General features: G+C 38.5%; 1 protein-coding gene across 1 annotated transcript; it reads right to left on the reverse strand.

Annotated features, from left to right (window-relative positions):
* LOC109837561 (ribonuclease 2) lies at positions 400 to 9,986 on the reverse strand. The gene is made up of 9 exons (XM_020405862.1): positions 9,677 to 9,986; positions 4,809 to 4,837; positions 3,844 to 3,917; positions 3,622 to 3,723; positions 3,503 to 3,506; positions 2,634 to 2,725; positions 1,812 to 1,973; positions 699 to 798; positions 400 to 636 (listed from the first exon to the last, which is right to left on the reverse strand). Exons 1-9 carry the CDS (start codon positions 9,877 to 9,879, stop codon positions 584 to 586), a joined length of 819 nt encoding a protein of 272 aa, XP_020261451.1. The 5' UTR covers positions 9,880 to 9,986; the 3' UTR covers positions 400 to 583.

Below are 11,019 nucleotides of genomic sequence, written 5' to 3' on the forward strand. Positions count from 1 at the left end.
TTTTTGCATGCTACATCTTCTGGCCGTGAATTTGAAGACTTGAAGATGAGGGAAAAGTATCTCAAGTCAATCTAGGTCCACGATATTAAACGTGCACAAGATGATTTTCAGTCGGTGGATCATTAGATTTTAGGTTTCGTTTACAGATCCAAAGATTGACATCATTTGGGCAGGCGCACATTTAATATCATGAACTGTTCCTACTAGATACATCCTATGTATTTCCTCTAGCCACACATCAGAAGAAATAAACATCCGAAACCGCAGCACACTGATAAACCTAGCTTAAACTAGCTCACCTAGTGTTGTTCAAGAAAACATAACAAGTAAACACGAGCAGTATTTTTGCGATATCAGTAACAGAGACCGGGTACTATCCCGGAAGGGGACAAAGGCATAAGAGATGAAAACATCAGTTAACCCGCGGTAAATAAAGGTTTATATAAACACCATTGTTGTATTATAACCAGTAATACAAGTTTTGGCTGATTACAAAGGTATCACTGTACCATTTCTCGGTTCGGCTTTCAAATGGTACACATTACAAATAAATGCTTTGCTAAGCCATAAATCCGCAGCTGTATTAGCTAAACCAAATACCTGCTGAATCAGCTGCACTCACGTCTTGAGGCAGCACTGAAAATTTTAGCGGAGAAGAACGGTAAGTAGATAATTCCTAAAATTGAAGTAGAACTCACCAAGCGGTTCGTATGATGGTAAGCTCACAGATCTGGGGCAAGAACTTCTTGAATTGGATGCATTATCTTCAGCGACAGAGTGAATGAGGCAATCTCGAGGCTGGACAATAAAAACAAACAGCAATTAAGTCTGAGTTTCTGTTTACCAAATCTCAACCGCATATTTATTACATAAAACATGTAAGTATATGGGTCCAGTTGAACTAAATTCCGTGAGCGAAGAACAACGCGGGGCTAAAAATACTATCCTCACATGTAAGTACATGGATATGAGAATAATTAATTACTTCTTATAACAACTTATATAAATACTATCCTCACAGAGCGAAACATAATTTTCTTCTTTTAGAGGATTAATGTGGTTAGGTCACACTCAACCACTATATGAGAATAACTCACTTCCCATATTTTTATTTATATTGTACTCTCACAAGCTAAAACAATAAAGCATCTTCTTGTTTTAGGAGATAAAAAATGATTCTCTCACAAACAAAGACGAAGTCGAGTAGAACATAAAGTGTGGTCTGACTTTCAATCATGCTTATCATCAAAAATCATGGCACGAAGATGTGTTCATTTAGGTATGGAACTGAGCCATTTTTCCAAGCCCAAAAAGGCCAGAAGCAGCACTTGCAGCTTCGGACAATCGCATGAGCCATTTATCAAGAAAATGATCCATCTATTCTAATAATAACAATAACAAGTTAAGCTTAATATGTACTTTCAATGGCCTATTAAACTGGAAAACAAGTGGAGGGTTTATGTATTAGTTCTGAAGGCCTTTAGTTAAATCACATGAAACCGGGACTCAGAACCGTTTTACGTCAGAGTAAAGAAGCTTCCCCTTTGCCGATATTAGAACAAATGTTAGGCGTAGATTAAAAGTTTTTTGTTGATCAGTAGCGTGAATGTAAGTAAGATTACAGGGGAAGATGAATTTCATTTATGACTACATGTAGAATGCTTGAGCGACAAATTTAACGAAGAGGAAGTGCCAGTTAATACCTTATAGAGCACATTCTCTCCCAAATAATAAACAATAATTGAAGGAAAAGATTACGGTGATTACTAAGCAACTGATATAAGATAGTAAACTCTGAGGAAGTTATGAACCTTGAAGTCTTTAGTTAAGCAGATTCGAAGTTCCTGCACAGAACCATGCTTGCAAACCAGCTCAGGTGTTGCTCCAACAGCATGCTTAACAGCGGCAACAATATCCCCCAGTCGGTACTTTTCAGCGTTTGAAGCAAAGAAACCTGCATCATTCAATATTTCCTGGAGACAAAACAGGGAGAAAAAGTGCAGCTTGAGCTTTAGATGTGCATCTGCAACAGTATACAGCTTGACTGACAACCCTTAACAATAGCTCATACTCATTTCATAATCTTTGTACATTCGCAAAATTTAGCATTCAACTGACTAACTACTTAGTTTAGTGATCAGTTGTTAATGTATGAAAGTTAAATAAAAGGATCAAAGCTGATGTAAACAAGGCATGACTGGAAATCAATAACAATAGAAGTTTCTGCGATTTCGTGCGTATCAACAGTAACAGAAGTCTTTTCTTAAATTTGACATGATTTCAACATTCAATGACTTATTTTCCCAGGGAATATATAAAATGGAAACTTAACCTCAAGTTTCAGAAACTTCCCATGCAGCTACTTCTGTAGTTAAGACTCGTCAGGCATGATGGCCGACGAAGCAAAGGTTTTGGATTTCAGAAAGAGAATTAAAAGAGAAGTGAAACAAAATTATTTATTATATTCGGTGGATCGTGCTTTAAATGGTTCTATACCAAAAAAATTGGATCCATATCTCCGGACACAATTTAGCAAATAAAACTTGAATTCATAGATACCTCCAAAACATTACTAATATATGCTACTATGAGCTAATGTACACTTTATTCCATGGAATTATCCAAAATCTTACCGTAACATTATATTTGAAGTACAACTCAAGAGCCTTGGAAAAGTAGCTGTACTCATCTTGAATTACAGCGTAGGAACATGTCCCATGCTTTCCTGCAGGACGCAGACAGCATAAAAACGAACGAATTAACTCGGTAAGAGAAAGAACCTGTGGGCTAATCTTAATACATGATTATTGTGATAATGAACAGCAAAAGCAGTTGACTTGTTATTTACACGAATCCTTAACAGTTCCGAGTGTTGTCGGTATTAATTAGTTAGGGTCATAAATAGCGAAATCATATACCAATGTAGCTTTATTCTTACAAGTATTCTTGGTTGTTCACTATGCATATGTTTTCAGTTGGCATTCTCACCGCAAGTAATAAAAACTGAAAAGAACTCTTTTTTGTAGCTTAAACTTCATCAAAGAAGTATTAACACAATATTTCTATTACACTGAGCAGGGAGCTTCACTTCTATCTATGTTTTACATTTAACTGTATTTGGAACCAAATGTTAAACAGGTAAAACTGTAAAAGAAACCACGGTTTTCATATCCGGCAAATTATAATGTTTGTCTTTCACCGATTCAGAAGCATCAAACACTAAGTTTAAGGCATCAATTTTTTTTATGGAAAGCAACTCTAAAACCACTCATTAATGAGCCTACATCACTGGTAACATGGAGATTATGTGAAGTCCCAGATCAAAGTTTGTCTACAAATTTTGACATATAAAATAAAAAAACTGTAGAAGGACACAATAATCTGGTTTCAACTTATTTGAGCTGAATAGGGTACTTGATCCATTAATTACACTACACAGAAACTCGGTCAGAGTTTGAAGACAAAAATAGTTCATAGTTGATGATTCCAGAGTGTTCCTTACCCCACTGCTCAGATCCAGTACCAAGCAAAGAGATGCACAACAACAACAACAAAAAACTTGTCAGTATTCACGGAAAGAATTTCACGAAATGAGATAGCAAGGAATAGAATTTGTGCTACCTCATGTGCCCAAAATGACCCTCTGCTACCATCACATTGAGACGTAGAGCCGCAGCTCAAGGTTGGCCAATACTTCTCAAGTGTTGGTAGCAAAGATGAAACCTGCGAAATAACAGAATCAAACAAATGAATACCCTATACAAAGTTTATTATACCACTAGCCTTAGATGAAAGGACACAGTTTAATGTATAAATGTAATACAAAGTTGACAAATCAAACACCTTCTTTATATCAAACTCTGTATGACTGCAACATGCTGGCCAGGTTCCATCATCATAATCTGGCCAGAGACCATCTGTTTAAAAGGATTAGAATGACAAATTAGTCTGCAGCACGAAACCATTTCAGTTTTTATAACATGCCAAAGAATAGAAAGTTATTATGCACCACACATTCAATTAAACATCTATCAGAAAAAATGGAGTATATTTTCAATTTTAGAATTTGTAATCACTTATGTTAGTGAATCAGTTTCCATGGATTCGAGAAGTGCTTATCTTAATATAGTGCACCAAGGTAACTTTAGATATCTTCACATCGTGATTATTATGTCGATGTAAGAGACGTACGTCAAGGAATTCTATTGGTTATTGTACATGTCTATCAGCCAAGACAAGCATCCTATCTGCCTCAAGTCTACGTACGTGGAATATCTAAATGCTATGTGTGTGTCGGGGATTCTGGATATGAGTTGCCACCTCATTTAGCAAAATGAGCTACGAAGAGATAAAGTTGTGAGGTCCACATTTTTCGATGTGACCAGTAGGGTGGGCCTCAAAGCTCCTCTATGTCTTTGTAGCTCCTTTGTTAAATCAGTTGCTGCCTCGTTCCCATTTTCCCATATATATGTGGGGTTAGAAAGAACTCAGACATTTGGTAGCAAAATCTTCTCGGTTGGTTCATGGGTGAGAAAATGACAAACAACAGGTCATGACTTATCCGCTGGTATAGTAAGGTTGTTCTACAGTACTATGCTTCATAATCTAAATGACGACTAAGGCACCACATTAATAAGATGTTATAAGTCCATTAATCATAGTAAATACCATGAGAAAAATGCACTAGTAGCCCCCTCATATTCAGTATCCATAAATAATATAGGGAATCTATCATTATGCAGAAGGCTCTAATATAAAGGTCCAAAGGTATCAAAAAGTAAGAATTTTAGTAAAAGATAGAAACTCACGGATTGTAAACCAAGTCAGTGGTTCTGGGCTGAAAAATATAAAGAAGAAAGAGTCAGCAAGGAAGTAAGAAAAACAACATGTTTTAAAAAGGAAAGCATCCCAAATTAATCATGTAGATAAACCCACAACATCAGTTTATTGTGAGCAAGTCACTGCTGACTTTAACATCTATACACTTAGTTATATAAATCAAGATAGCAGTGACATAGGTGCTCAAGCATAGAGAAATGTTAAGTGATGACATGAAAAACAACATGGATGGCCATCAAATTAAAGTTTCATAGATAGACGGCAAGATGTTCTAACACCATAACGCCCAGATTACGCGGAAGTAAATGACCCATCCTAAGAAAGCCAAGCAAATTGTTGGGTGACAGCCGCTTTTGTTGAAAATAAAGGCTGAAGAGCTTTCGGTGGGAGGTCAAAAATGGGCAGAGCCGCAGTTGTTGACATGGGGAGCCGCTGCAGCCACATTTGTGGACGAAGAGAGAAAGGGGAGCCGAATGATTTGACCAAAGGGGGGGGGGGATTGAAGCCTATAAAGCCCCCTCCCCTCTCTTCCTCTGATGATCCTAATCAGATCCATCAGAAGCTTGAGAAATAATTAGTCTTAAGCAGAGTTTAGAGAGTTATTAGGATTTGGTATTTGGGCAATTTTGTGTGAGAGATTGAAAGTAGAGGAAAAATCAAGAGTGATTTGTTTGTGAGATTATTGAGTGATTGTGATCTCTATTTGTACTCTCCCTCTCTATTAATGAGATCTATCCACTCCTTGCCCCGTGGACGTAGGCATATTGCCGAACCACATAAATTTAGTGTCTTGCCTGCTGTGGTACTTGTCTTTTATCTCGTTTGTGATTTTTCCGTTCTGCTACGCACAACAAGTGGTATCAGAGCTCCGAGTTGGCTTGGGGTTCGATTTGGAGGATTGAAGGAAAAAGCTAGGGTTTTTACAAGGGATTTCTTCTTCCAAGGAGTGGTGGAGAATTCAATTGGAGGATTCGGTGTGGATTCTCGTTTGGAGGTACAAACCCTAATTTTGCTCCTTTTCAATTCAAGTTGTAGTTGTGTAATTTGGAGATTAGATTGAAAATGACCGAAGCAAGTATATCGAGATCGTCCTTGACTAAGGCGATACAATGGTTGAGCATTAATAATACAAAAATTAATGTTCAAAAATTTGATGACAAGATAAATTTTGGATTGTGAAGGTGTCAAGTGATGGATGCATTATATGCCCAAAATTTAGAGGAGACTCTTGAATTTCAAGAGAAACCCGCTAATATGGAGGAAAAGGTTTGGAAGAAAATAAATAGTAGAGTATGTGGGGTTATTAGATCATGTTTGACGTCGGATTTGGTTTATGATGTAATGAATGAAACATCGGTGAAACGGTTGTGGGAAACACTCAATGAGAAGTATTTGACGAAGAGCATTGAGAATAGACTTCATTTAAAGAAGAGGTTTTACCAATTCAAAATGAAGAAAGGAGTTTTTATTAGAGAACATGTTAATAATTTCACAAAATTATTATCGGATATGACCAATGTGGATATCATGGTAGATGATGAAGACAATGCGATGTTGTTATTATGTTCATTGCCAGAGGATGATTATGGTACCTTTGTCCTTACAATGATTAATGGTAGAACCACTGTCAATTATAAGGAGGTGACCTCAGCATTGATTAATTATAAGTTGAGTAAGAGTGATAGTGAATCCTCCGAGAAGGCATCGAGAGATGCATTGACAGTGAGAGGTCGTAGTCCAAACCACCGTCCATTTAATCACTCAAAATCGAAGCCAAGAGGGGCACATCCTGCAGTTGGTAGAAATCAGTGTGCTTTTTGTAAAGAGAATGGATATTAGAAAGCCGAATACCCAAAGTTGATAGAACGAACCGGGAAGAATAAGGAAAAAGTTATACAAGCTTCAGAGGTGAATGTTGTCAATGCTAGTGACAATAATTCAGATTCGGATTCTTCGGACTACTCGTTATCTGCACTACCGTCAGTTTGTGTTGCCGACTCTACAGAGTGGATATTAGATTTAGGTGCTTCTTACCATATTTGTCCTAGGAGGGATTGGTTCTCCAGTTTTCAGGAGTTGGAAAGAGGAGAGATCGTGCTCATGGGTAATGATCATGAATGTCCTATTGGTGATATCGGTACCGTTCGGATTAGGATGAGTGACAGAGTGATTCGGGAGTTGGTTAGAGTGAAGTTCATTCCTCAGTTGAAGAAGAACATCATTTTACTTAGAGTTTTGGAGGTAGCAGGTTATAGGATGACCTTGATCGATTCACGTTTGAAGGTCACATTGGGGTCCATGATTGTGATGAAGGACGTCAGGAGAAATAATTTGTATTATTTGATTAGGAGCACGGTGTTTGATAGAGAGCTGGCGACTTCTTTGGATTTGGTTAGACTGTGTCATTTGTTGAGGCTGAGTTATTTGATTGGTTATGTCATGCATGATTTTTGAGGAGTGCTTTGACCTGCAGATTGAAGTCCTTTGAGCACATTGGTATGAGCAAGAAGACCGAGGTGGAGTTTGATACTTCTATCCATCGATCGAGGGGTCTTTTAGGTGGTGTTCAGTCAGGTATTTGGGGGTCTTCCAAGGAGGCATCATTGGGAGGTAATCAGTATTTGGTTTTCGTAGTTGGGGATTGTTCTAGGCATTGGTGGGTTGCAACCATGTCCCGTTGGTATGAAGTCTAGAAGTCAACAATTGGAAGAAGTGTATTGACAGAAAGATAACTCATCGTTCTAGCTCTGGTAGGGGTTCTTTCTTGTATTTGTGCCAAGCTTATGACAGTTTGAGACACTTCATTGATGTGGAGACATTAGGGCGACGAGATGAGATGATAGTTTTGATGGATCGTTCCTTACTGGAGGGGGATCGGCGTTGGTTGTTGAGCATTGGTTCTGATTTTGGAGCTTTGACATATTTGGGTCATCTTGGTCATAGGTTATCGACTGCTGTGTGTGGAGATTTTGAATCTGGTGGAGCTGCTTCAGATTTTGGGTTGCGTCGGATATTTGGTTGCCCAATATTTGGTCACATCGATGATGTGTGAGATTTGATCCGATTGCACGTTTGTGATTCAGAGGTTCGTTTGATTATCAGTTAGGAGCTTCTGATTTTATTCTGAGCAGGTATGTCACATTTGACTCTCGACAGGTGGAGTGTTGATCAGATCATTGGGATTTCGTAACGGGTGGAGGGTGATGCTACTTCTCATTGGGTGGAGATTACTTCACATACTCCAGATCATACTGCATCGTTTGGGATTCTAGCTGAGGTGACACGGTTTGAAGATCATTGGGATTTGGATGCAGATGATAAGTTGGTTTTAGATTCGAGTGCAGCTGGTGAACATGTTTTGGATACGACCATTGGTTCACCTCAGGTGGAGGTGTTTGATTTGTTTCAGTTTGGGGCCATTGGGAGCGCTATCAGTTACAGATCCATTGGTGATATTGGTGAAGAGTTGCAAACTTTTCTATTTGATTGAGGGCATTTGGAGGTCGCTTGGGTGAACTACGTGAATGTTTAATTTCTAAGACTAGAGGATACGTAGGCAGTCATTTTTTATGCAGCCGGTTTGGTGAGTTGATATCGATGTTTGGAGAGTGCTCACATTCTCGTTTGGGTTCTCGACTTGTTGTGGATTGAGTCCGTTATCGTGGTTTTGTTCCACTTCGTACTGGACACAACAAGTGAGACGTTTTGGTTGGTATTGGTGTCGGCTCAGTTTTAGGAAAACTTCGCCGAGGTGGAGATTGTTGGGTGACAGCCGCTTTTGTTGAAAATGAAGGCTGAAGAGCTTTCGGTGGGAGGTCAAAAATGGGCAGAGCCGCAGTTGTTGACATGGGGAGCCGCTGCAGCCACATTTGTGGACGAAGAGAGAAAGGGAAGCCGAATGATTTGACCAAAGGGGGGATTGAATAAAGCCCCCTCCCCTCTCTTCCTCTGATGATCCCAATCAGATCCATCAGAAGCTTGAGAAATAATTAGTCTTAAGCAGAGTTTAGAGAGTGATTAGGATTTGGTATTTGGGCAATTTTGTGTGAGAGATTGAGAGTAGAGATTGAGTGATTGTAATCTCTATTTGTACTCTCCCTCTCTATTAGTGAGATCTATCCCCTCCTTGCCCCGTGGACGTAGGAATATTGCCGAACCACGTATATTTGGTGTCTTGCCTGCTGTGGTACTTGTTTTTTTTTATCTCGTTTGTGATTTTTCCGTTCCGCTGAGCACAACACAAATCACATAGCAATGCAGACTAGAAGCAATACGACTCTAAACCGATCATGGCTAAGTCGAAAAAACTCTATACATTCTCCCATAAGACATTTCAATGGAAAACCAATCTGATTTTTTTTAATAACACTAATTGTAGATTATGCAGGATGAACTAAATTGAGCGCAGGATTAAGCAAACCGAGAAAGAAATACAATACACCACAAAAGACGCAATTTTGACCAGAAAGAAACCCAAAAGAAGTCATCTTCTGTGGCAACCACATACAAAAAAAAGGCATGTTCGATTGGATACTTCGAGGAAACAAAAATCCATCAGCTCCTCAGATGATATCAAATCACCCAAGCAAATATAAACTTACGCAAATTTACCCAACCGATGCAATTACTTCGAATCACAAGGAATTATCCGCGTCTGATCATCAAGCAAGCAATCAATTAGATGAACAGCAAAGACCCACTTCACAGAATCTAAAGAATCGCAAACCATCTCCAGATCTCACCCCCCATTGATATCTCATCAACGGGTGAGCTTTTAGGCAAAACAAAAACCGACCCAGATCACGAAATCAAAAGAAATTGATGATAAAACTATTACCGGCAGCATCCGTTCTGAGAGCAGCAATGATGGGTCTTTCTGCAAAAAGTGCCCGGCCATTGGAGAGCAAAAGCGAAGTAATCGAACTCTCTCTGCTTCTGGGCTTCTAATGAGTTAGCAGCAGCCTCCTTTGAGAAGAGGAAAGAGAGGGAGAGGAGGAGGAGGAGGGAGAGAGACGAAGTGAAGATGCTCAGGCTCGCCATTGTGTTTTTTGTTGTTTCTTACCGGTTCTGGTAATTTAATTTATTTATCGAAGATTGAAGCAGGTTAGGCTCTTCAGTCTTCTAGTTGCGTGTTTAAAATACGTAAAAGGATTGAAGGGAGAGATGATAGCTGTGGTCCTAGCGGAATTCTTTTCAAGTTCAAAAGTATATTCTGCAACTATGTGATTTTTTTTTTGTTTATTTATTTATTTCAGGTAAATAACATAAAACCTCCATATAGTCTGTAGATATAATTGAGGCGTGTAGCATGAGGAAAGGAGATTACGTGAAATCTGTTCTTTCATTTTTATATTCTTTTCTTATATCCACTTTTATAGATAAATAATTAAATAAAATAGATAATTAAGAATATAGATAACGTGAACAAATTAAAACAAGGAGTATCTAAATTTAAAAAAAAAAGATTGACACGTGAAAGTAATAGGTAGTTAAATTAAACAAAAAAGATTAGTATATTAGAATAGTAACTCACAGAAAGATGGAGATATTGAAATAAATATTATAAAAAAGTTGAGCCTTTGTTTGCTTTGTTACGAAACATCTTTCTTCAATACAAATCAATTCAACTCTACTCTTTATTAAAATTTTGTTTATAACTCTGATATGATCACAGTTTCCTTGGCTGCACGCCAACCTAATTTTGTTGCAAGAGCATCTATCTTTTTTATAGATATGTCAACCTTAATATGAACCATATATCTTCCTTTCATCCAAGTCTAACTTTATAGTAATTGAAATTGCCTACTCTTGTTAAGAAATTTATCTATCTCTGTATCAAACTAAATTCCTTTGATGTAAATTTAGTTATATCTTTTTCATTATAAAACAAAGCATCTTTGTTACAAATCTAGACGTGTTTGTTAGTCTAAGGTGTAGACCCAAAGTCGAGATGAGAGCTGGAATCAAAACGACGAAGAAAACGACCTGACAGATCCACGGTCGACCGCGACGGTCGACCGCGGTTTTGATCACGGTCGACCGTCGCGGTCGACCGCTCAACTCTCTGGAATCTGAGGAGCTTATGTCGTCTGATCGCGGTCGACCGCCGCGGTCGACCGCTCAACTCTCTGGAATTTGCGCGGTCGACCACCACGGTCGACTACGACGCAGTCAAACAGT

Source organism: Asparagus officinalis, chromosome 4 (genome assembly GCF_001876935.1).
Source record: "Asparagus officinalis chromosome 4, Aspof.V1, whole genome shotgun sequence".
Taxonomy (NCBI): Eukaryota; Viridiplantae; Streptophyta; class Magnoliopsida; order Asparagales; family Asparagaceae; genus Asparagus; species Asparagus officinalis.